This window comes from Paroedura picta, chromosome 10 (genome assembly GCF_049243985.1).
Source record: "Paroedura picta isolate Pp20150507F chromosome 10, Ppicta_v3.0, whole genome shotgun sequence".
NCBI classification, from domain to species: Eukaryota; Metazoa; Chordata; class Lepidosauria; order Squamata; family Gekkonidae; genus Paroedura; species Paroedura picta.
This window is the reverse complement of record NC_135378.1, coordinates 14,396,546-14,422,902: the sequence shown is the minus strand read 5'-3', so window position 1 is coordinate 14,422,902 and position 26,357 is coordinate 14,396,546. Positions and strand designations below refer to the sequence as shown.

The window sequence follows — 26,357 nt, the reverse complement described above, 5'->3', positions numbered from 1 at the left end:
CTCCCCCTCTCTAGGCTCCACCCCCAAATTTCCAGGAATTGCCCAACCCACACATGGCAACCCTAATTTTCAAGGCTGGCAAAGGCCCCTATATTTCTGCATTTCTTTTTGTTTCTTAATAAGTTGCTGGTTTCAATACAATGCCTTTATTTGCCCCTAGTCCAGGGGCCCCCAACATTGTTGAGTCTATGGGCACCTTAGGAATTCTGATTGGGGCACAGCCACAAAATGGCTGCCGCAAGAGGAGGAGTCAGCCACACAGGAAGCCCAAAGACAAAGGAGGAGAGGCATAAATGTTATAAATACCCTGGGAAATGGGCAAGGGACAAGAAAACAAACCACGTTGGCAGCTGCTGACAAAACAGCTTTCTTTTGATCGGCATAGCTAACCAGTCTTCGCAAATCAGAAGCCCTGCTGAGCTGGTCCCGCCCTGGCCCACTCCCTTTCTAAGGACGTTTGGTAGGTGCCAGATAAGATGTCAGGGATCACACAGTGAACACAATAGCACCATGTAGCCAGTCAGATTTATCTGTGCGGTGATATTCACTGAGGGAAAATAAAGCAAAATGCTAAGTCTATAGGGGTGGAGGGAGCATAAGCCACTGCTTCTGTTCCGCTGTGACAGTGTTGTTGCCACTGAACAATGCAAAGGAAGAGGAATAGCCAGCCTGACTGGCTCTGCCATTGAGGTATTCGTGTGAAAATGTTAATGTTCTTTCAAGGCCTCCTTGAAAAATTGACAATTACAGACAGGCTAGATCAGCCTTTCTCAACCCTTTTATCACTGAGAAAGCGGCACGATGTGGCACGATGAGACAGAATTCGGTTGAGAAGCATAGCTGCATACACGTCCACCCAGGGCCCCTCCCCTTCCCACCTCCTCCAGGCCCATCACTGGACATTTTGCAAGGGTGGGTGGGTTGTCATGACCATATATGTTGCTATCACCTGCTAAATGTTTAACCAATATAGAAATATATTTAAAAATAATTAACTCCCACTGATTCAGGAAACCCTTCCAGGGTAGTCAAGAAACCCAAGGGTTTCCTGCAACCCTGGTTGAGAATGCCTGGGTTAGATGTTTGCAAAATCTACTTACCCACCTGTCTTTTTACAATTATCAGTTTTGGAACCAATGATTCTTTTAGCTTGCTGCTTTCTCTGGACAAGCAAATGCAGACAAATTGGATGGTTTGTAGTATCTATAATAAGAGAAAGAACCTATCCCTAGGTTACTGACAAAATTTTCAAAAATTATACAGAATAAACTAAAAAGTCTCTTTGTTCTTTGTTCCTTTATGGAGAATCCAACCCAAACAGTTTCTGAATATATCCCGTTTTCAAAGGGTAATTTTCCTCAATGGTTGTCCTAAACATAAATATTCAAAATTAATACCTTTTAACATTACAAGAAATTATACATATATAAGTAAAGCTATACTCTGCTTCTCACTTGCAGGTAAATATAATGATAATCCAAATGGAAAATTCAGCACCTGAAAAGGATATGATCCTAAAATAATTAAATGTTCAATCAAATCCTTATCCATGGTGCCTATTTATATTTGTGAAACCGGCCTCGGGGAGGAACGAGTCCGGCTGTCCAAGTTAGAATAGGACCAATCAAGTTACGGCAAGCGACCCCGCCCTCCCTCCCCGAGCGCTCCCCCCTGCCTCACAGATGTGCCTGGCTGCTGGAGCCAGTGCATCTGCAAGTCTCTCCCCCTCCACCTGCACATTTGCCAGGGGCTAGGTAAGCACCCATGGCGGTGGGGGGGGGAGATCCCTTCCCTACAGCCCGCTAAGCACCCCCGCGGCCTTGCCAAGCCAGCAGGCATACTTAGCGGGCCGCAGGACAGCAGCCACGGCGGTGGGGAGGAGGGAGAGGTCCCTTCCCTGCGGCTTGCCAAGTGCGCCCGCTGCCTCTGCGAGCCACGGGGAAGCAGCGCGGCCAGGGGGGAGGGAGTTCCCTTACCTTCCCTGTGGCCTGCCAAGCACTCCTGCCCCTGTGGGGGCCCTTTCAAAGCCCATTCTTATGAACGGGCTTTGCAGCTAGTAATGTAATAAATGTTCCCTAATCATATACAGATCTTACCTCTATTCAGTAGTTTAAAGCAGTGGTCCCCAACCTTTTTATCACCGGGGACCGGTCAACGCTTGACAATTTTACTGAGGCCCGGGGGGGGGTAGTCTTTTGCTGAGGGACGTTACTGCCGCATGAGCCCCTGCTCCACTAGCTTTCCCGCTGGTGCCCCTGACTTCCCACCGCCACTGGGGGGCGCTGCCAGCAACAGCTGCAGAGTGCCACGCCGAGGGGGAGCCCCAGCCATGGTGGCCGCCGGAGAGCACCAAAGGTGAGCCAGCAGCAGAGTGGCAGGGCAGCCCCCGAGGCACCAGCTGGGGAGGAGGATGAGGAGGAGCCGCAACCAGACCAGTACTGGTCCCTGGACCAGGAATGGGGACCACTGGTTTAAAGCATACCCAGGCCTTTGGCTCTGCACTATTAGGGGTGCTAGTAATGCAACTGCTCCCAACCATACCCTACCGCCCTGGTTAAAGGAACAAACAAAGAAGAGAATTTTTACTTTATTCGGTATAGTTTTTGATATTGTTAGTAGCCTAGGGATAGGTTCTTTGTCTTATTGTTGTCTCTGGACAAGCAGAACTCTCAGGCTTCACAAAAACCTGCAAAACCTATTTTAGGATGAGTCTACACGGCATAACCAGCAGTCCAAAAAAACCCCAACATTCTGCAAGTATTTCTCCCGTTGTACCTGAATCACAAACCCAATGAGGGCCAGCAATGGAGTCATTTAATTTTAGAAATTCTTGCATTTCCTCTTGAGTCCCCGTAAATAAACTTTATTTGCTAAAGTTATAATCATGGCTTTTATGCCCGGTTAAGATACATTTCCCCCTACGCTTCGAACTGTGTGCATCTTTGGTGTTGTATGCCGCACCGAGGATCAATTTATATTCCGTCGATAAAAAGGAAAGACAAGGCGTTACTTGTGTGCATTTATACAAACCATAGATCATAGCGAATGCTGGCAGGGGGCTCCTGGGAATTGTAGTCCATGGACATCTGGAGGGCCACAGTTTGACTACCCCTGCAGATCAAGTTAGGATTTTTGGACAGATATGAGAAACTCTCAGCAATAAAAACTGAAGGTCAGAAAAGAAGTTATTCCTTTGTAAGGCTGGCGTTTTGGGCAATAAAAAACAAGCTAAACGCGAAGTGTCTTTTTCTTCTCCTCTCTGCCACAACTAGCAGAAAGTTTTACAATTAATCGAGGCAAGGAAGGAGTTAAAGAGCTGCTGGTTAGTTTGAGAAATGTTCTTTTTTAGTTTTCTTTCTCTCTCTTTTTCCTCTCCCCTCCCCTCCCCTCCCCTCCCCTGGCCCAGCCAAGCTGCCACATGATCTTCTGAATGCCTGCCAGACTCTTTCTTGTTGATCCTCCAGAGACCATCTGTGCTGGGGGCATTGATTAGAGTGTGTCTGGGGGGATTACATCTTTTCTGTTGCCATGCCAACTAATCAGCTGATTTTGGTTACCACAGAAACAAAATGTCAGAGCTCACAGTACTGGTACCATGAATTCAGCACAACAGAAAATGTTTTCTTAATTGGAGACCTTTTCATTTCAGATTCGATGGGAAAGGCAGCTGGGGGGGGGGCGGGGAGGAAGGAAGGCCGGCCTCAAATAAGATTTTTATGTTAATTGTATTGATTAGAGAGAATTCAGTGGGTACTATAAACAAGAAAGTTAAATGTCTTTATATAGCATATTTGTTGCCTGATCAGAGGAGCATGCTGGTTTAGTCCTGTGATCCCTTTTGTTCAGATACTATCGGCTTTTTCAAGTTGCCTTCCGTGGACGTCCTAAATGTGGGCAGGATCCAGCCAGTTAAAGTTCCCCTGGATTTCAGTGTCGGCGAGATGCATTTGTTCCTATTAGATCTGTTGGAAGCAGCTGGTGACGTGCAGGGCAGAAGAGAGCCCAGCTCAAGGGAAGGAAGAGTAGTGGTTAAGAGTAGGGGCCTCTAATCTGGAGAACCAGGTTGGATTCCCCACTTGTCCTCCACATGGAGCTTGCTAGAAGGCCTTGGGGCTGTCACAGTTCTCTCAGAGCTCTCTCAGTCCCACCTACCAGGACGTGAAAGGTGATTGGACACTCCTTAAAATAGAGGAAAGTGGGGTACAAAGGCCTCCTCCTCTTCTTCCTCACGGGAGGAAGAAACAAGACAGCCGCCTGCATCTGTGTAAGTGAATTTGCATTAGGCATTAGAGCTCACCTATGACTGGCAAATGTAAGCTTCTTTCTAAAGCAAACATGGCGGTTCTTTAATACCCAAGTTTAGCACTGATTTATTCCAGTCTAATTCCAAAAAGGAAGTCAGCTGTAGCAAGACAGAAGTCCAGAGGCACCTTGAAGACTTTCTCCCACAGCAGGCTTGGTGAGCCAGAGGTCACTGCTTCAGATGCTTATTGGAAAGAAATAATTCCAGAAATTGTGATTCCCCCCCCCCCCCCTCCGTTATAAATATCTCTGCAATAACTACTTTCCAACAAGGATCTGAAGGCGTGACCTCTGATCTGCAGAAGCTCGTGTGCGAATAAATGGTGATCCTTCCAGGCTTCTGTGTTGTTTTATTCCAGTCATCCTTCCTTTTAAAAGATTTTCAGGAACCAGCAAAACTCCTGGCCGAAACAAAGGGAATAGGTTTTGCATCGGCACGGTTGGTTTAAACCAGGGGTAGTCAAACTGCGGCCCTCCAGATGTCCGTGGACTACAATTCCCAGGAGCCCCTGCCAGCGAATGCTGGCAGGCGCTCCTGGGAATTGTAGTCCACGGACATCTGGAGGGCCGCAGTTTGACTACCCCTGGTTTAAACCTATGGAAGATGAATTGTTTTTGGAGGCTTTAAAAACAACCCTGCTGGCTCAGACCATATCAGCTTCTTGTGCCACATTCTGTCACCCACCATGGCCAGTTTTTAAGCAGGCCGCAGTGGGGTGAGAGAGAGAATATTTTAAATGTTCATATTGTATTATCTTGTTGTTTATTATCTATGTTGTTACCTGTCCTGAGCCTTCAGGGAAGGGCAGGTTATAAATAAAAATGTATTAGTCTTATTATTATAGTAGTAGTATTATACCCCAGCTTCCTACAATCAAACTAAAAGGGGGATACAAGATTTATATTAAAGATTGGTGGGGTAGTCAAACTGCATCCCTCCAGATGTCCATGGACTACAATTCCCATGAGCCCCTGCCAGCGAATGGACATCTGGAGGGGCACAGTTTGATTATCCCTGGTGTAAGCAGTCTCTTATTGGGCAACCCTCTAGAGCAGACTTAGTCAACCTGTGGTCCTCCAGATGTCCTTGGACTACAATTCCCATGAGCCTCTGCCAGAAATGCATGGGAATTGTAGTCCATGGACATCTGGAGGACCACAGGTTGACTACTCCTGCTCTAGAATACGGCTGTATTTATGGCAGGTAAATAGGGATCATCATTTCTTAGATATTTGACAGACAAGACACAGATGGAGATGGGTCCCACTCTGTTGATTCTATCAATTTATTCTATGTAATTCATTTTGAGTTAATGTAAATTAAATCAATGAATAGAGATTCCATTTGGCTATGGTTGCTCCCATCTCTTGATAAACCTCTCTTTCATATGTTTCCCTGCAGTGAAAGTGGGGATCTCCAGGTTGTCTTAATCCAGAGAGCAGTGCTAGATCTACTTGGCTTTAGGGGGGTTGCTGTGTCAGGTGCCTCTGGATTTCCCACTGTTCCGAATTCTTCTACTGTTTTGAACTCTTTAAAACCAAAACATTTCTTACGTGTTTCATGAAGATGTGCTTTATTCAGACTCTCTTGTATTGATTGCCATCCATTTCTTTGCAGTACACTTTGTTTTTTTTTCATTCTGAATTATTTGTGGTCATCTCCAAACCTGAGATCAACCCTGACTCTAAATCATTTATTATTTAGATCTTTCCCCAAAATTGCTGAGTTTACAATACAAATATGCAATTTTTTTAAATTGGCATTTTTTAATTTTTTTCTTTTGGACCAGAATTTTTCTTTTGTAATTACAAAAAATCCCAGATCCCAATACCGGTTTTTATTTTATTTATTATACTTGTATGCCACCACTCCCAGTACCAGCTGGCTCGAAGTGGCTCACAATAATAAAAAACAGTAAAGCAGTAAATCAATCCTAAGAAAAACCCTCCCACCCTCCCTAACCCCCCATACCAGCTGACAGAATTTCCCTATGAGCCCAGAAGGTGTAATGGGCAGGTGCAGGAGAGGCCGGCCCCCAATAGCAGGCACAAGAGCTGAAGGAAGAAAGGTCCTCGGCTCTCCCTCACCATCCGATCCTGGGGCGAGTGTGGTTTAAACTGTGTCGCAGCAGAAGCTGGCCCCAGGATTGCCCCCGTGGCATAGCAACTTTGGGGTCCAGCCTCTCCTGCAGCCTGGTTTTATTGCCAGCCCCAGAAATTTTTATTGAGAGGCTTTTTCAAATGCTTTCTGGAAATCTACAGGTATGATACTTGTTGTTTCAGCCTTATCACTGTGGTAAGACCAGACTTCCCTTTGCAAAAGCCTCCGTGACTCTTCTAAAGCTTGGTCAGGAGCAACGGACTCTAATCTGGAGAATCGGGTTTGATTCCCCACTCCTCCTCCACATCCAGTCAGCTGGGTGACCTCAGGCCAGTTACAGTTCTCTTAGAGCTGTTCTCCCAGAGCAGTTTTGTCAGAGCTCTCTCAGTCCCACCTACCTCACAGGGGAGAGGGAAGGAAGGCGATTGTAAGTCACTTTGAGACACTTGCAGCCAGCTGAGTCACCTTGGGTCAGTCACAGTTCTCTCAGAGTTCTCTCTGCCTCACCTACCTCATTTATAAGATAAGTTACCTTTATGGACCTTTGATACTAATAGACCCAAATTATATGGCTTAAAATATTAAGTATAAGGTATATAAAATATAAGAATTACATAGTAGGTTGAAGACTTTGTTTGTATCCCTGGAAAAAAAACAATTAAGAAATACATTTACTGAGCAAGTAAAATACGAAAACGAGGTTTTATACCTAGGGACTCGTTCTGAATAAAGCTTTTTGCCATCACCAGCTTGGAAATTTCTTTCTGTTTATTCACCTACCTCACAGGCAGTCTGTTGTGGGGAAAGGTAGGGTATAAAAACCCAGCTCTTCTTCTTCTTTTTCTTCTCCAGTGGAACCTAATACAGGCTATTAGCCACATCAGGGCCTAGTCTGCACACAATAGATAATGCACTTTCAATGCGCTTTAGAAGTAGATTTTCCTGTTCTGCACAGGAAAATCCAGCTGCCAAAGCACATTGAAAGTGCATTATCCTATGTGTGCAGACTAGGCCCTGGAGAGGTTTAAAATCGCTTAGAGAATAGTAATTGTCTGCTGTTGTGGGATCTAGGTGTTGTTTAGCGTCTTTTCTGCTGTTGTGCTTTGCAGAATCCCTGAGAGCAACCCACTTCCTGTCCTTATGAAGTGATGAAGTTATGTTCTGTCGCAGAGTCGGCAGAGAATGCCGGCTGTTAGAACTTTCCCTCTCTTTGGTGACAAATAGGGACTATCAAAAATCTTCCTGGTACGGGAGATTCAGGTGGGTCACCATGTCGGTCTGAAGCAACAGAACAAAGTTTTAGTTCAGCAGCAGCCTGAAGACCAACCAGGTTTTATTGAGTACTCAGAAGCGTATCCTGGGAATTGAACTTGGTTGGGCTTCAAGGTGCCCCTGAGCATCTGAATGATTAGGAAAGAAGAGAAGCCATGTTGGATCAGGCCAGTGGTCCATCCAGTCCAACAATCTGTGTTACACAGTGGCCAAAACCCAGGGGCCGTCAGGAGGTCCACCAAAGGGGTCAGAAGTCCAGAAACCCTCTCATTGCCCCCCCCAACCCCAAGAATACAGAGCATCCCTGCCCCAGGCAGAGTGCCCCAGTCTGGTCCCAGTGATCTCTACCTGCTGGAGTTCTAGAATTACAGTTCATCTCCAGGCTGCATCCCCCAGGGGGAAATTGCTGCATCAGAGAGTGACTCTTTGGAATTGCAGCCTTGCTGAACTCTGCCCGGCCCCTGCATGAGCTCCCGGAGGAGATCCAGGCCCTGACAGAATTGGCTCAGCTTCACAGGGCCTGCAAGACGGAGCTCTTCCACCAAGCCTTTGGTCGGGGTCAGGGATCTTGTAACATCTAACCCCCCCCCCCCCCCCAACATCTCCATAGAAACATTCCAATCAGGAATGATCTACTGGTCGAGATCATGTGAGGAACAACTGTGATGCTGAGGCTGCTATTAAATACAGATGCTGGTTTAATGTTTGTAATGTGTCATTAATTTTAACCTAAAATTGTACTGTTTTATGACGTGTGTCAAAACCACATGTTATATTTTTGCCATATATTGCCTGTATTGCTTGGCTTGCCTTGCCATGGGCTGTCGGATGTCATAACCATGTTTTATACTTTTATTGCTTGTATTGTTTGGCTTGCCTTGCTGCAGGTTGTTTCGTACACTATCTGCGTATCTCTGTGGTCTTTGATCCTGTATGAGCATTTGATCTATTGCTTATTGATTAGCATAGGTGTGTATGTAGGTAGCCAGCTTGGGGTTTTATGGATGGGTCTCATGTGTGAAGCTGTGGGAATGACCATCTTCCCCACTGACCTTGGGGCTTTGCTGGTGCCTGCATCTGACCTAACCATTTGTCAGGAAAATGCCTTTGCACCAAAACCATTGGGTGAAGGGTAGAGAAGGAGGCTGTAGAGGTAGAATCTTTAGTCTTAGCAAGAACCCCATGATGACCAGCCCCCTATTCTTTCAATAAAGAGATTCTCCTTCAAGGTGCTTTGAGTTCCTGTTGCAAAGAAGAGTTTGGGGATTACATAAACAAATAAACAAACAAATAAATAAAGCGACAGATAGAGAAGGCCAATAAAAGGTTGCTTGCTTGGTGGTTGGGAAGTAGAAGGGAAGCAGGAAAAGGGGAAAGGATATAGGGCTTCCAGGAGTTGGAAAAGAGGAAATTTTCTATTCTAGGCTTTTTGGGGAATGCATTTGTTTCATTGGATTTTCCGGTGGTGCCTCTTAGCTGAGAGCTTCATCTGCAGTGCTCTTTCTAGACCACGTTCTAAGCTAGGACAAAACTTTGTAGCATTCCAGATGCAAAGGGGAAGTAGCTTAGACTGTCTTCCATTACTCACAAGTAGCTCTGTTCCCAAAAACAAAAAGGTTGGTGCCCCCTGATGTATACTGCCACCTGGCCCCATCTTTTCATAGAGTCATAGAATCATAGAGTTGGAAGGGACCGCCCAAAACAACCCCAGAATCCCAGACCAGGCTGGCCTGGAAGAAATTCGCCACCTGATCATCATTTCCCTGGGCATGCAAGAAAGGGTCACAAGAGCCAAGCACCGACACAGTCCCTTCTGCCCACCCACTCACTACCTGCCTAAGTTCACAGAATCAAAATACCACATGTAGGCTTGTACGCTTTGGCCACTTCAGCAGCCATTCAAGCCCAAGGCAGCCAGCGCCATGGCTCTGGCCACCTCAAGCTTGAACTGCCGCTGAAGCACACAAGCCTATGACCACAGCATCAAGTCATCCTGCAAGGCCCTTCCTGTTGGTGTTTTTCTCCCACTAGCAAGCTGCTTTGAGCTTTTGTTTCGAAAGAGAGAGGCAAGTAGTCTGCTCCAAGAACCTGCGGAGCAGAAAGAACAAAAAGGGGTGGGAGACCCAGTCAGAGAAAGCGAGGAACTGGAAAGGAGCTTGGGTAGAAAGATCCAACTGGAGAAAAAGGGGGAGGGAGGTCCCCTTTGACTATCAAAAGGCTACTCTGGGAATCATGGGATATGCAGGAACAAAAGCTGTGGTTGATGGGGAGGATTAGTTGAGATTGTGAGGGGCAGCTGGCCAGATGCAACCCTATGTGAAATCGTATCGAAGTCAGAAGACCACTAGTTACTAGATGTGACTTTATCTTACTATCCCGCCTATACCTACACCCATGATGATCGTATACGTAGAATAGGGGAGACTCTGGTTGTGTAGTGAGGTATTGTGCATGCACAGCTGCAAACAGAAAGGCTGAGTGTCATTAATTAGCTGCTATTTCAGAGGGAAACCAAAGAGATGTGATAAATAAGGGTCATTCCGCACAAGGACCAATGTTGCCAATTGGTTTCACAAAGCGGAAACGCTATTTTAAATAGTGGAATCTCGGCGTTCCTCATACCTGCATTTGTAGGGGAATCCAGTAGCGTTTCATTTGTTCCCCACAGGTTTCTGGTCTTGCAGGAATCGCTAGAAAGGAAGCGTTTTTTTCTGTGCTTGGATACCTGCCCCTGGCTGTCAATCAAACGGAACAGCCAATGGGCGGTTGTTATCATGCTCCTGAAAAGCCCCTTTCCCTTTAAGCACAGTTTAAAAAACACACACACACACTTTTCAACGAATATGCGTTGATTCGTTGCAATGGAGAGACCCATCTAGCTGGTGTGTAGGCTGGCGAGTCATCATTACCACGCTACCCGAGTGAAAAAAAAATCCCCCCCCTGGACGAAATTGAAGGGAACTGGCAAACGGGGCTGTGTTGTGCTTGGGGACTTAGGGGAGCTTTAAAGCACTTCTGTGGAGGGGACTGTAGCCGGAGAAGCCTCGCTGGGTGAACCAAGCCTCGCTGGTTCGTTGCTTTCCCTGCTCCGAGAGGAAAAAAATGGGACTGTGTTGCAACCGCTGTGTTGCAGGTTGTTGGCAAGAGTGCAGCGATTTTCTGAGGGTGAATCCACTTTTCTGGATTCCCCGGAAATCGCTACAACGAAGCGATTTTGGCACTAGTGTTGCAGGAGTGTTGCAGATTGCTCACGACGTCATGCGGAACGTAGTTTTAGTGGCGAGAACAAAATGTAATACTAGTGCTATATTAAAGTCATGCGGAATGGACCTAAGAATTACAGCCTGTAACACTATAAAATCTACAATCCGATCAACCGCTGTCTACTAAATTGCTTTCCGTAATTCTTTCTTTTTTCCAGGGATGGGGGGCAATTGATTGAGTAAAGCAAAATATAAAATTCTGTCTGCATTTCTTAAACTGGGTCGTTTTTTTCCTAAATGTATCTCAGAGAACTTTATTTTTTCTCTCCCCCCCCCCTCCCTTTTATTCTAGGTGTGTACAGAAGGGCGTCTTATCTTGGAATTTACCTTCGACGACCTTATGAGAATAAAGACGTGGCACTTTACAATTAGACAATACAGAGAGTTAGTCCCTCGCAGTATTTTAGCCATGCATGTAAGTAACCCTCAGGAGTTTCACTGTTTGCTGGCTTTCTTGCTTGTTTTCATTACAGAAAATTTTGAGCATGAGGATCCCAAACCCAAGGTGCGCTGCTCCGGCAGTAACTTTTAGGGTTATGCAGTATCATAACTGCTGCTCAGGCATTATTCAGTTCATATACTAGGATGTTTGGGTGTAAATCGTGCTTCTGTCCGGAACTTGATAGCCAATATTCTCCACTCACTAGTAAGATAAGCAAGGGCGCCTGAGCAGGAAAGATTTTGCCACTATGGGGCATGCCCGGTGAATCTCTCATTTAGATTACTACAATGTGTTTTATGTTGGGCTGCCCTTGAAGACTATCCAGAAGCTGCAGGGTGTTGATTGGAGTGAGCTGTAGAGATCATATTGCTGAGATCTTTTCCTATCTGTACTGGCTCCCAATTTTCATGTAGGCCCTATTCAGGGTGCTAGTTTTGACCTACACATCCTTGGGCCACCTACCTAAAGGACCCCCTGCTCTCATACCAGCCTACATGATCATTGAGATCTTCTTCAGAGACCTTGCTTCGGGGGCTCTCACCACCTGAAGCTACACACAGGTGGCAGATCGAGAAAGGATCTTCTTAGTTTTGGGCCCCAGTCCTCCCCACGAAGATTCATCTGGGTCCCTCTTCTGATGTCTTCCACTAGCATCGGAAGACTTTTTGGTTTGGTTTGATATTTCCTCAGTCACTCTTATCAGCCCTTCTCCCTTTTTTGTGCATTTTTATGTGTGTTCATACGCTATATTTAATTAATTTAAATATTTTATTTATATATTTTAAATATTTTATTTAAATTGGATTTGTATGACCAATTTTACATAGATTTGTATTTTAAATGTTCTTTTATTTTGGAAATAGTTCAATGTTTGCAGCCCTGAATTGGCTGGAAAGGAAGCATAGAAACGTTTTAAATAACTAAAAAGGGGAATGCTTACCTTCTGTACATGATAGCTGTAACAGAAGTTCTAACCTGCGATAAAATGTGTAATATTAACATCACTGCTTCAGTGGTAAGAACGGTTGGAGGCGTCCATGTGCCCTTCCCACAGCAAATGGGGAAGGCCTTTGTTGCTTTCTGTAAATCAGCGGTCTGTTTTTGAACGTCGGAATTTCAAAATGCTTAACTTTCAACCCCCTTGAATTTCAATGTTACTATTGATTTTGTTTCTCTCCTGAGAGCGTAAGCATGTCTCTGTTTTTTGGGTTCAGGCACAAGACCCCCAGGTCTTGGAACAGCTGTCCAAAAATATCACACGTATGGGTCTGACTAACTTCACCCTCAACTACCTCAGGGTAAGCTTACTGTGAGTAATTTTTGAAAAGGTTACTGTCACTGCCTTGACATGTCCTCCCATTGCCTAAAGACTCCTGAGTGTGGTCACTGCCAGTGCTAGAAGTTGTGTTTGGTTCACAAAGCTGCTTTTTCTGGTAATTCAGTCCTGCTGGATTTGAACTTCAAAAAAGGCTCTTTTTTTCCTTCCTTGATCTTTAGCAGCCTGGTAGGACCACTGAACAGAGCTTGGAGACATGGCAGCTAATCAAGGAGGTGGATTTATTTCCTGTCCATCTTCAGCTTCTTCCTGCTTTGCTGTTTTCCATCTGTTTATTGCCTCTGTATTTATTCCGTGCCTTCAGTATTCCTGGTGCTCATCGAACAACAAACAAGAAGACAAGTCCTGACCTGAGGCATTCACAGTCTAGAATTCGACATGGGGGTCACAGTAGAGGGCAGGACAATCTATGAGGTGAGGGTTCATAAGAAACACACACCCAGCCAGCCAGCCAGCATGGTGTAATGGTTAAGAGCAGCGGATTCTAATCTGCAGAGCCCAGGGTGGGGTGGGGTGGGGTGATTCCCCACTCCTCCTCTGGAAGTCAACCTTGGGCCAGTCCCAGTTCTCCCAGAACTCAGCCCCACCTGCCTAACAAGGTGCTTGTGGTGGGGAGAAGAAAGGAAGGTGATTGCAGGTCTCTTTGGTACTTGAAGTTGAGAAAAACAGGGTAGAAAAGCATACTCTTTTTCCTCCCTGTCTTTCCCTTTCCCCTGCAAAATATGCATAGCGATTCTTGTCCCTCATATCTAGGAGAGGATTTTCTAAGTGAGTCTTGCTCACCTATGCTGTTCCTATTTGTTTTTCAGTCAGGCTTGGGGAGAGAGTAAACCTGCCCTCGCCCTCCTGAACCCTGTGGCAAGGCAACATGAAGACAAGATGCCCCTCTGGCCTCATGAGGGAAACAGTCCTCACAACCATTCAGGGGGCTGCTAGGGATCCCCTGGAAGTATACCTCATCTCCAGACTGCAGAGATCAGGTCCTCAGGGACAAAAAAAAAAAAGAGGGTGGACTCTATGGTATTGTACTCCACTGAGGTCCATGTCCTCCCCAGGCTCCATCACCACATCTCAAGGAGTTTCCCAACCTGAGCTGCTTCTGCACTCACTTTGTTTTTTCCATTCTTGATTCTCCTGGATTCAGATTGATTTGAACCCGAGTCTTCCCTCCCCCCCCCAATTGAAACAGAAAGTGTTCTGCACTTGATTGGGGAAGCTTAGAGCAAGGAGGGTAGCCAAGCACAGCAGAAGGATCTTTCTTTTCCTGAACCAGGGGTGGGGAGGGGGGTGAGAAGAGGATTGGAGACAGCAGAGTAGGGGGAAATAAATCCAAGAGGCAAATCTCTGCTGAGAGTGGGCTTCTGGAGCGCAGTCACTTTAAAACAGGGAGGGAAGCCTTGCAACCAGGAACCAGGAAGCCTTTGAACTGACACCCTGGCAAATCAGGGAAGACTGCTTTGTTACATTAGCGTTGCAGGCATGGAGCAGGAAGTTAATTCGCAAAAAGCAGAAATCTAAACTTATGCTGGTAGCTTTCAAAGCCGGGTCTTCAAATATTGTGACTGGATCTGGCAACTCATCCCCTCCCGCCTTGTGATCGGTGGAAACCTGGCAACCCGCCCCCCGCACCTCCTCTGCCTTTCGGTGTCCTGTCTGGGGGCACCCTGGCCTGTTTTCCAGGGTCCGTAAATGAGTTCAGTCCTGTTGTGTTTGGATCCTTGAGGTTCATTCATCACCTGCTATTTTTATATGCTAAAAGTGTTCCCTGCTCTCCTTAACATGCATATGCTGCCGTGTAAGTTTAGGGTAGGTCCGGTGAGGTTTGAAATACAAATTGTCTGCAGGTGCAGAATATTGTGGAGCTCAATGCAATGTGGCACGTTAGGTGTAAATCTGAAATTATACTATGCAAGGCACAATTTTAGCAGAAGGTGCCGTTCATGGAGTAAACATTTAAAATCCACAAGCAATAGTCCTACATGATCACCATCCATGGATCCCATTAGAATGACACATTTCAAATTTCAAAAAACCTTTAATGGCATTAGAATCACAGAACAAGCCTTAAAGAAGGCCTCCAGAGGAGCCTGGTCTGGTAGACCAGGGGTGGTCAACCTGTGATCCTCCAGATGTCCATGGACTACAATTCCCATGAGCTCCTGCCAGCGATTGCTGGCAGGAGCTCATGGGAATTGTAGTCCATGAACATCTGGAGGACCACAGGTTGACTACCCCTGTGGTAGACAACGGTCAGAGGAAAAGTACGCTGGTGGGGGAGAAAGGCCTTCTCTTCCCCCCCCCCCCCACACACACTATTTTTTCTGCTCTTCGAGCACAGCCCTGGTTCCCAAGCCCAGGCCTGCTCGCAAGGAGTCCCTTCAGTCCGGGGGAAGCAAGCCATTCACTGATTGCACTCAATATTAGCAAATAGCTAAGAACAAGTTAGTCAGATGCCAGTAGTGAAGTTGCATTGTGTCCTGCATGTGATTTGTAAAAGGTATTCGACTCAGGTTCAAATCCCACTTCAGTTGTAGTGCGTCTGTGATCCACTGTCCTCCCCACTATGGTTGCCAGCTCCAAGTTGGGAGATTCCTGGAGATTTTGGGGGCGGAATGTGAGGAGAATGGAATTAGATTGTTGTTTATTTATTGGTAGAGTGACCTCTACACTTGAGGGGGGCACAGACAGAAAAAAAATGTCCGAAGGGTTTGGGGGGGCCCTGGCAACCGAACCAATGAAATACCCTTTTTGTAAGGATGCCAGCCTCCAGGTGAGACCTGGGGATCATCTAATAAAGTTCAAACTTCATCAAGGGAGAGATAAAGAAATCATGTAATCCATTCCTTTGTGTGTGCTTTGAATTAATGCATTCAAATGAATGCACATGATTCTCTTGGTCGAATGTTCTATGTATAAGGCAAGGCCTTTTTAGCTTGGCTCATAGCATGAGTGGCCACCCTACCATGGGGGGCTCTGGAACCTCAGAAAAGCTCCTGAAAAGACCAGGGACAAAAAAGGGTTGGGAATGGCTGGTGTAAGATATTACTTAGTAAAGGTTGGCCAAGTGATTTCTCTGGATAGTTTAGGGCAGGGATGGTCAAACTGTGGCTCTTCAGAAGTCCCTGGACTACAATGACCATGGGGCTCATGGTCATTATAGTCCAGGGACTTCTGAAGAGCCACAATTTGACCACCGATGGCTTAGGGGCTTGGGTTGGAGGAGACCTCTGAACTCAAGCTGAGCGTTTGAGGCATCTGTGGTTGAAAATTGAGGCAGCTTTCTTGAAATTATATAGTAGGGATTTCATTTTGGGTAACTCTCCCGTCACCTTAATAAGCAAACTGAATAATGGAGCTTTGGGGCAAAACACAACTTCAACCAGTTTTGTAGAGATCCACGGGTGGTTATTGGCCACGGCGCTGGGACTTCAGGAAAAGGGACTCTGCTGACCATATGCTTCTTTCCCATGGACCACGTGGATTTGTTCCTGGCTGTGGTACCGCAGGGACAGAAGGTTTTTGAGGCATTGCAAATTTGTTGAACACAGTACCTGAGCTGTTGTCATCTGTGGCTGATGGAGCTGAACATTTGCTGAGCATTTGCTTGCCAGAGTGGAGCCGCTTATCCACCTGGTGGACGACAGACAGAGGCCATTGGCGGGGGCATCTGAGGACCGGGGAGAGGACTGTGCCAGCTCTGTGCTGCGAGCTCCTCCTGCACTGCTGCAGAGATCCAGAGGAGCAGTTTGAGGAGCTCATGTTCTTTCCACTTCTAATTCTCCCTGAATTTCTAATTCTCACCGAAGGACACCCAGCGAGTAGAGCTGGAGTGTCCCTGCCAACAGAGCCCTCCTTCAACGCTTCTGACAAGGTCAGCTGGCCCAGGCGTGGGACACCAAGTGTCCTGAGCTAGCAGGGAATTGAGCAGAGGTCCCAGGTTGAGCTACCCCATGTTGGCCGGTGGTGTGGGCAGGTGTCAGGGTGCACCTGAGGAGCAGAGAGGCCTCTCCTGAACCCACTTAACCAATGTCCGCAAACTTCAGTAACAACGGCTCATGGGTGCTAGAACTTTGCGCTGTGCCTGTGTCCACTTCTGTTCACTATGGCTGAGAGCCCTGACCCCAGGGGCAACCCCCAAGGCCTCAAAGAAGCATTTTTGGGGGCCTGTGTCCTGGAGAGGTGATTATGGAGAGAAGGTGGACATGTGGAATGACGCCCAGCCAAAGGATTCCCTGTGAGAAATCTGATGGAGACTGAGACTTTCTTTGAGGCCTGGGCATGGAGGCTTGATTATCTTTCTGGAGAGTGGGACAAGAAATGCTTTCATGGAGCCTTGCCAGTCTTCAATCTGGCTTCCTTCCTGTCGTGGCCATTTTCTGGCTGCTGGCACTACACTGGCTCTCAAGTCACCCCTGCCTTCTGCTTCAGTTTTGCCACCCTGTGGCTTGGTGCTGGCCGGGAGGACAGGCGGGCTTTGGCTTTGCCCTGAAGGCTTTGCCCAAAGAAAATCAAGCAAGAACAATGGTCATTTGCAGAAGAAGACAGGCCCCAGCAGCTTTCCTCTCCTTTCTGTTTGTGTAGACCAGGGGTAGTCAAACTGCGGCCCTCCAGATGTCCATGGACTACAATTCCCAGGAGCCCCTGCCAGCGAATGCTGGCAGGGGGCTCCTGGGAATTGTAGTCCATGGACATCTGGAGGGCCGCAGTTTGACTACCCCTGGTGTAGACAATATCATTACTCATTCCTCTTCAGAACAGGTGCAAATAGGAAGCTCTTGCTTTGGATGATATAGAAAGGGCCTGTGTGATGGCCCAGTCAGCACAGACAACGTGGACCAAGGCCAGCTCACCTGGATGAGGACACAGTTTATGCAGGGTTGTGAAAACAGGAAAGAGGAGAAAATGAGGATGTTTTGCTAATAGGGGATCGGATAATGCTGAATCGGTTTTAGTTCACAACTCTCTACTTTACTAATTTTGATGGAAATGAACATTAAATTGGCCCAGGAAAAACCACCCTCTGCAAGAGGGAGAGCATCCCAGTTGTCACCATCAGCACTTTGTGTAATCTTATTTAAACATTCCTGGTGGTTAGAGTTGTTAGCGTTACTTAATACGCTTTTATATAAGGTTTTTAACCAAATAAATGACAGCCTTTTCTGCTTCTTCTGCAAGCTGTAAATGCGAGTGATAATCCTGAGGAAAAGTTGTGCTGATGAGCAGAACAAATCATTTTTATTATTATCTGAGCCAAAAGCGGCTAGCTATGCAGAAGCAAATGCGTCCGGCTGCAAAATCCATGGCAGGTGAACCTTGGCTGGCAGAGGGAGCGGTTAGGAAAGTGTCATGTGTGGCTCCGGATTGCTGGGCTTCCTGTGTGAATGAGCGGACTCTCATGGACCCAGCTTAGAGCAGCCGTTCTCAACTTTGTTTACCATTGAGACACCCCCGAACCATTCTTCAGGCTTCGAGAAACTCCCAGAATTGTGCAATCGTGCAGAATAGGGTTGGGAAGCAAAGCTTGCACACACACTCATCATTCGCCATTTTGGTAGGGGAGGGGCAGTTCAGCAGGACTGTATGTGGCCCTATCACCTGATAAATGTTTAACGAATTTAAAATATATATAAAAATTAATTTATCCCCACCCATGCAGGAAACCCTTCCAGGGCCACCTAGAAACTCCAGAGTTTCATGAAAGCCTGGCTTAGAGGGAACACTGCCTGCAATTAAAAGCCAGCAGGGGGGCAATCGCAATTTTAAAGATGACTGAATAAGCATAACAAGTACAGGAACAAATTTTAAAAAACTGATTCTGACCATAGGAGCACATGCCATAATTGTAAATGCAAGGTCTGAATATGCCATCAGAGAAGGCACACCAAAATCCACAATCTTGAGGCATTGCCATGGATTGGCCTGCATGGAGATTGGAACTCTGATTACAGTATAGCTTTCTCTATGCATTTGGCTGGGTCGATGTGCAGGTATGAAGTACAACAAGGTTTGTCCATTGGCTCCTTTAAGGCCAACCAAGTTTTATTCAAGGTGTAGGTATTCATGGGTACCTGACAGGATCTGGAGTGTGCGTGCACCTGAAAACCTTGAGTTAAACTTTGTTGGTCTTCAGGATGCCACTGGACTCAAACTTTCTCTACTCCTTCTTGTGATACTCACATTCTTACCTATCTGTACAATTTAGCCTGGAGTTTAAGAACCGTAAAACTTGTTTTAAGAGCCATAAGAGGATCTTGGAACTGTTTAAAGAGCTGTAGAACTGAAGTCTAATTCTGAAATCCAGGATCAAATTTACAGACCCGTAAGAATAATAGAACTGAGGTATTTTGTTGACCCTTTAAAAAAAAAAAAAAAGGACTGGATGTGTGATTGCGAGGGCTAATGCATACAATTTGGTCATGAGCCAGCATGGTGTCATGGTTAAGAGTGGTGACTTCTCATCTGGAGAACTGGGTTCAATTCCCAACCCTGCTGGGTGACCTTGGGCCAGTCACAGTTCTCTCAGCCCCACCTATCTCTCAAGATGTCTGCTGTGAGGAGGGGAAGGGAGGATAATTTTAAGCCATTTTGAGACTCCTTAAGGTAGAGAAACATTGAGTGTTTTTTTTTTAAGACAAAGATGTCTTAGCCACTAATCTCTTCCTTTTGACCACTAATTGCCTCTTCCGGCAGTTAACTGAAGATTGGTAGCAGAGTAGTTCAGAGATTTGTGGATGAATTTTCTTCAGCTGTTATCCATCTGACTTCCAGCCTGATGATAAGATTAGGATGACTTGATGAGTCCTGATATTTATCTGGGAGCTGTTAGAGGGAATATCTCCCTGTCAGACCTATTATACCTCTTTTGATACATCACAGCTCACTTAAAGGTGGCTTGGATGGCCGGCTGGCTGGCTGGCTGGCATTGGCATTGACATTCTGCTGTTGTCAAACTTTGTTGCTGAATCTTATCCCAGAAAAGACCATTGCTGATGTTTCTAGTGCATCACCATGGGAACTGTTTTGTAGTGTTCCAAAAGGCTGCATACTATCACCTGTGCGGCTGAATATATATATAAAACTGCCAGAGCTTTCTGGTTAAATCATCCAAGAGTGGCTACTTGGGCTGGGTCGAGTCGGCACTTTGCTTTTTATCCTCTCTCAGCCCGAATAAACCCCTCCTCTCTGCACTGTATTCGATTTCCATTTTGATTTTGGCTGCTTTAAATTTTCCCTCTGTAACATGCATGATTGATCTGCGGTGACCCTACCTTTCCCCCACGCTATCCAGGAGCAGATATAAGTCACTATATTTGAAGATCAGGCTTTTAAAGCTCCCAGTATAAGTGTAGATGTACTGTGTTTCGCAGATTAACTTCCTGCCTTGCTTGCAAAACAGTCTTCCGTGATTGGCCAGGGCATCAGTTCAAAGACTTCCTAGTCCCCAGTTGCATGACTTCCCTCCCAAGATTTAGGGGCTTTTTGCACGCCTTCAAAATAGCACAATGGTTGCCAATTGAAAACGCTACTGATTTGCCGTTTTGCACAACGTCGTCGACAATCTGCCACACACCTGAAACCAATCTGCAAAAAGCGCTTCCTTGTAGCGCTTTCAGGGAAATCCCCAAAAGTGGATTCACCCTCCAGAAAGCGATACGCTCCTGCAACCAATCTGCAACACTAGCGAAAAAGACCTGTGCGTTAACATTGTTGCGGTTTCTACGAAGTCCCTCCCCCTGGCTCTCTCCTCTGATCTTCCGGCAAAGCGATTGCCATTTTTTTTTTCTCCGAGCGAGCGGGGATAAACGCACCAGCGAGCCTCTTTCAGTTTAGAGGCTTCCCTGGCTTCAGTCCCTCCCCTTTAGTCACTAAGCACAAACCACAGAAAAGCACGTTTGCTGAAATAAAGACCCTTTATTTTTTACACATTAATTCAGCCGAAAATCGGGCCCGTGAGAGGGGGGGGGTTTCACTCGGAGGGAGCGTGGCAACGATCAAACGACAGCTCAAACACACTAGGCAGCTGGATGGGTCTCTCCGTTGCAACGAATTAACACAGATTCGTTACAATGGGTCTGTTTTTTTTTTTTAAAAAACCTTCCTTAAAGGGAAAGGGGCTGTTTGGGAGCATGCTAACGGCTGCCCATTGGCTGCTTGACGGCCAGGGGCGGGACGAGCTTGGCAATAGCGCTTCCTTTCTAGCGATTTTTGCCGAGACCGGAAGCCTGTGGGAAACGCTACAAAACGCAGCTGGATTCCACTACAAAGCCAGGTGTGCAAAACGACGAATTCCACTATTTTAAATGGCGATTTTTCATTCAGTGACCAATTTGCTACATGGATCCCGGTGCGTAAAGCCCCTTATTTTTGCCCTATTTTAAAGTAGTCACCCATGCTTCTCTCAGCAGAGATTTGCCTTTTTCTCTGTGAGGCTGCTGCTGGCTCCCCGCCCCCTTCATGAAAAGAAAGAAGCAAGCAGACTTGGCTGCACTTGGCTTCTCCCCCAGCTTACCCTTGCTAAGAAAGTACTCTTTAATGGCTGGACTTCACACGACCCCCCCCCCCCTTACTCATTCAGGAAAAGAACAATAAACAAGTAGCTTCATGTCCACCACTTCCGTCCCTCCTCTGAACTTCCCCAATCAAGCGCAGAACACTTTCTGTTTCTATTCGGGGGGGGGGGGGGAGTAGGAAGGAGGAAGACCCGGTTCAAATCGGTCTGAATTCAGCAGGATCGACAACGGAAAAAACAAAGTAAGTGCAGAACCAGCCCTGGATCTGAAAACAATGGACAAATTGATATGCAAGCTGCTGGTGAATCCAGGTGAAATGGAGACCTTCCAATAATTGCTGCGGTTGCCCCTGGCGGGAGGAACAGTCTCTGTGGCAGCCTCTGTGGCAGCCTCTGTGGCAGCATGCCACTTCCGTCTACAGCCCAGAACTAGAATCAGGGAGCTCTAGAAATAGCCAGAAACCGTAGAATTCCACCATAAAGTTTCTATGGATTCCTAGAGCTCGCTTTTGGGTTGTATCTAATGTTTTAATCATCCCTCGGAGCCAGTTTGGAGATGCTCCTGAGCCTGCCTTTTCCCCTGCGTAAACAAAAGAGAGGGATAGGATTGCCTTTTGGAAGCTATATTGATTTTTTTTTCAGCGCCATCTTGTTTTGCAGCCACAAGGCCGTGACACGTCCTTTACGGGAGTCTTCCCCTGAGATCACTGTTCCCCATAGGAGGTTCCACACACAGTCAGCTGATCTGGTTGTGTTTCATATGAAGTGGATCTGTGAGAAGCAGAACCTTTGAGGCAGTCGCTTTGAAATGGCCTCCTCAGTTCCAGTCAAAAACTGTCAGGCCTTTGGAAAGGGACTTGTAAAATCTGAATGATCATAGGTGAGTGAATTCTGGCCGTATGGACAGGTGGCCCCAGGAACAAAAATTAAAGTCAAGATTTAAAAGGACAATGAAACTCCAGATGAAAAGGCGCTCTGACGCTTCCCCGCAAGACGAACGTTGGGAATTCAGAACTGGTGATTCTTCAGAAAGTGAAAAGGCCGGGCGAGGGAGGGGGGCAGGGGTTAGGAGATAGATCCGTGATCTGGAGATGAGTGGCTAGATTGAAGATAAAGCTGGATTTACCTTAGGGGGAGGTGATAAGTGAGAAGACCAAAGCTCTGGATAATGTTGCACAGGAAAAAGAGAATCATAGAATCATAGAGTTGGAAGGGGCCATACAGGCCATCTAGTCCAACCCCCTGCTCAATGCAGGATCAGCCCAAAGCATCCTAAAGCATCCAAGAAAAGTGTGTATCCAACCTTTGCTTGAAGAAGAGGGGGTGCTCACCACCTCCTTAGGCAGCCCCTTCCACTGCTGAACTAGACTCATAGAATCCTAGAGTGGGAGGGGCCATCCAGGCCATCTAGTCCAACCCCCTGCTCAACGCAGGATCAGCCCTAAGCATAGAAGAAGAAGAAGAAGAAGAGTTGGTTCTTATATGCCGCTTTTCCCTACCCGAAGGAGGCTCAAAGCGGCTTACAGTCGCCTTCCCATTCCTCTCCCCACAACAGACACTCTGTGGGGTGGGTGAGGCTGAGAGAGCCCTAATATTCCTGCTCGGTCAGAACAGTTTTATCAGTGCCATGGCGTGCTCAAGGTCACCCAGCTGGTTGCATGTGGGGGAGCGCAGAATCGAACCCGGCATGCCAGATTAGAAGTCCGCACTCCTAACCACTACACCAAACTGGCTCTCCATAGAAGGATCTATGTTGGAAACAGTTGACTTGTCCTTTTGTGTGGGTTGGGGAATCATTAGAAAAAGACATCAACAGCATATTTTCCTCTTAAGTTCAAAATGACAGGATAGCTAGACTAAAATGGGTAGCCGTGTTAGTCTGAAGTAGCACAATAAAATCAGAGTCCAGTAGCACCTTTAAGACCAACATAGATTTATTCAAGGCGTAAGCTTTCGAGTGCAAGCACTCGAAAGCTCACATCTTGAATAAATCTTTGTTGGTCTTAAAGGTGCTACTGAACTCTGATTTTGTTAGGATGGCTAGAATTCACCGTCTTTTAAAAAATTAATTAATTAAAAGTGTGTAAAACCTTTACACTACCATTTATCCCCTCCCCAACCCCACAGTAGTTTAAAGCTACCCAGGGGGACATGAATGGGTCAGCTCCGTTCTGTGTCTTCTCTGCGTGTTTCGGTCCCTGCAGCATCAGTCTGTGCCAAGAGCGGGAGGTGGGAGGACAGCCTGGTTTGCCTCTCAGCAGGACTATGGGGGTTGCCAACCTCCTGGTGGGGCCTACAATCTCCAGCAGTTACAATGGATCTCTAGACAACAGACATCAGTTCCCCCGAATGAAATGGCAGCTTTGGAGAGTGATCTCTAGGGCACCACACCCCTGCAAAGGCTTCTCCCTTCCCCTAGTCCTCTTTTCCCCAGGGCTCCATCCTCAATTCTTGGAGAATTTTCCCACCCGGACTTGGCAACCCTGAGTAACACCACAATGCAAGCTCCCTTTTCAGGTCTGTTGTTTGGCTTCAAAACTTGAAAAATCTCGAACCCATGACTTTTCCCAGACTTTTTTTAAATATGCCGGGCCAGTGGCACCGGAGTTGGAAACAGAAAGCTGGTCTGGGAGAAGAACATAAGCCTTCCCCCTTCCTGTTTTCCTGTAGCAGAAAAGAGCAAGAGTCCAGCAGCGCCTGAAAGAATAGCCAAATTTGAGGCAAGGAAGGAGCTTTTGCGGGCCACTGCTCAGTTCTTCAAATGCGCAAATTTTGTTAGTCTTGTAGGGGATCCTGGGCTTTTGCTCTTTTCTTGCTACGAACAGACTAACACGGTGACCCATCTTGATCTGTCGCTCCAGTGAAAATCATCTTCTACCTTCTCCTTCTCTGGGGGTTTTGAAGCAGAGCCGGGGGGGGGCACCTGACAGCCATCACTGATTGTGTGAATGTAGGCAGATCACGAGGGGGAAGGTCGGAAGGAAGGAGACGATGCTCGACTCTCGTGGCCCTTTCTGACAGGCCCAGGGTTACAATGATCGCCACTCTTGAAGCTGGAAGGAATCTTCCTTCAGGCTCTGGATGCCCCAGGGATCCTGGAGGTGTTTTGCCACCTTCTGAACATAGAGTAGGGGTGACTGGGAAAGGGGGGGAGGGTTAGGTCTCTGCACTCACATCTGGGCACCCCATCTAGGGTGAGTGTTGTAGGGAATGGTGTTCACCATTCTTGTTGTACTGTTGGGGATATTGTTGTTATGGGGTTTAATGGTTTTATTTGTAAGCTGCCACAAGTCCTAGAGTGGTGGTGGTGTAGAAATCTAATAATAAATAAAAATAAATAAATAAAATATTTCCTGCATTGTGTAGGGGGTTGGACTGGATGTCCTTTGAGGTCCCCTCCACCCCTCTATTTTCGGTCTTACATGGGGTGCTAGAGAAGACAACACTGTTATAGCCCTGCAGGTGCAGGTAGGTGCCTCTGTCAGTATAGCCATAGCCAAAAACTCTTGACAAATTAAAAAGTCAAATGCAGCACATTAGAGAGCAGAATTTGAGTCCGGTTCACGCCATACTGTGGAGTTTTCCTGAGCAGTGCTTTGCTGTAAACATAACATCCAGATACGTGCCGTCTGTTCTCCTGCCTCCAGTCTCTACCTGTTCATCACCACTGTAATCTGTTGAGCAGGTGGGCAAGGCATTCTCACCTGAGTATGTTACAGTCAACAGGGAGGGCTGACTAGTTGAAACTGTCATTGAAAGCAGCCCTCTTCCATCTTACGGTTTCCTTCTTTTTTTCCCAGGCATCTGGCTGCTTCAGTAGTACAACATCTGAAGTTAAATTTTCTTAATAGAGTTCAGCCCAGTTTCAGTCAAAGTCAATGAGTATATTTTCCACTTATCCTACTGTCCTCACCATTTTTTTTCATTCACTCTGAAGTCTTTTATGCCCACCAAAATCCAATTTCTTGAAATTAATTTCCCTGCTCCCTTGAGCTATTTTCTCACTATGGAAATGCCGTCCTCCACATATCAAGAGGAAAAAAAAAAGTTGTTATTGTGCATTTTATTTTATTTTTTGCACCACGGTGAAAATGATTTCGGTCTAGTCATAGATTCTGGTTCCTAGATGTATCCAGAGAACTGATTCTCAGCCTTGGGAATCAGACTGGAAGAAATGGACAAGGTTTTGTTGGGGGGGGTTTAATGGCAAATGAAGGAAGTTTCATCTTATTAATCATCTAGGCCAAGAAAACATATTATAAAAAGAAAGAAAACTGTGAGCTGCCTTAATTAAAGGTCTACGGGCTATTTCTGCTGTGGATCAGACTATTTCACATAAAATATGTATGAGGGACATTAAGTAATTCCCACAGTCATCCCATTTTATTGCGTCTCAAAAACAAAAGTGTGGTTGGCCCTGATAGACTTTGAAAGCCCTTTGTGCAGAAACAAAGACAGGGATGTCTGACATAAAGGACAGGCCTCAGAGTTTGACCTGATTAAGTGTCAAGGGCCTAGCCTCCTTTGAGGGTCTTCAGAATGAGTCAAATTTCAGGGTCAGGGGCCAGAAACAGGCTGTTTTGTTCCTGGCTATTTGCTCACTTCCCTACCTGCTGCAGGAGCTCAGCATGACCAAACCCCGCCCACTAACCCACCTTTGGCTCCTCCCCTCCCCATTAGGTTTTGCCTTCTGTCTTCCAGGCACCACACCCCATTACTGGCCAAGTGTCCCCCCACCCCCAAATAAAAAGGAATTCAAAGACGAGAAACCGGGGGAACACAGCATTTAATGAGACCTCCAGGGAAACATCTAGTCCAATGCAGTGCTCTTAGGATATACTCACAAGAGACTAGCTTCCTTGGGACTTTTAAAATGATCTGGCCGACATAACCAGGATAGCAGCCATTTCCTAAGGGGAGCTTGGTTGAACAGTTTGGTGTGTAGAAACTCCAGAAGGGAGTACCTAAAATATTTAGAGCCCAATAAATGCAAATGCTTCTCCCTCCCTCTCCAAGTAGTGAAAATATAATTTTTGAACTATCAACCATTTGAAAGCTATCAATGGTACCCCCAAATCCACTGCCTGAGCTAGATCAGCCCCCCCACACTTTTTTGGGGGGGGGCTCATTTT

At 46.5% G+C, this 26,357-nt stretch overlaps 1 protein-coding gene across 6 annotated transcripts in view; it reads left to right on the top strand.

The window, feature by feature from the left end:
• The window catches only part of LDB2 (LIM domain binding 2), a 238,658-nt gene that overhangs the window by 180,309 nt on the left and 31,992 nt on the right, over positions 1–26,357 (top strand). For 4 of the 6 annotated variants that reach the window (XM_077301236.1, XM_077301234.1, XM_077301235.1 and 1 more), the window contains exons 4-5: positions 11,231–11,353; positions 12,595–12,678. In XM_077301236.1, the coding sequence (XP_077157351.1) occupies positions 11,231–11,353; positions 12,595–12,678 (207 nt within the window). The remainder of the gene's footprint in view (positions 1–11,230; positions 11,354–12,594; positions 12,679–26,357) is intronic. The other 2 variants (XM_077301238.1, XM_077301237.1) reach the window with 1 other exon arrangement.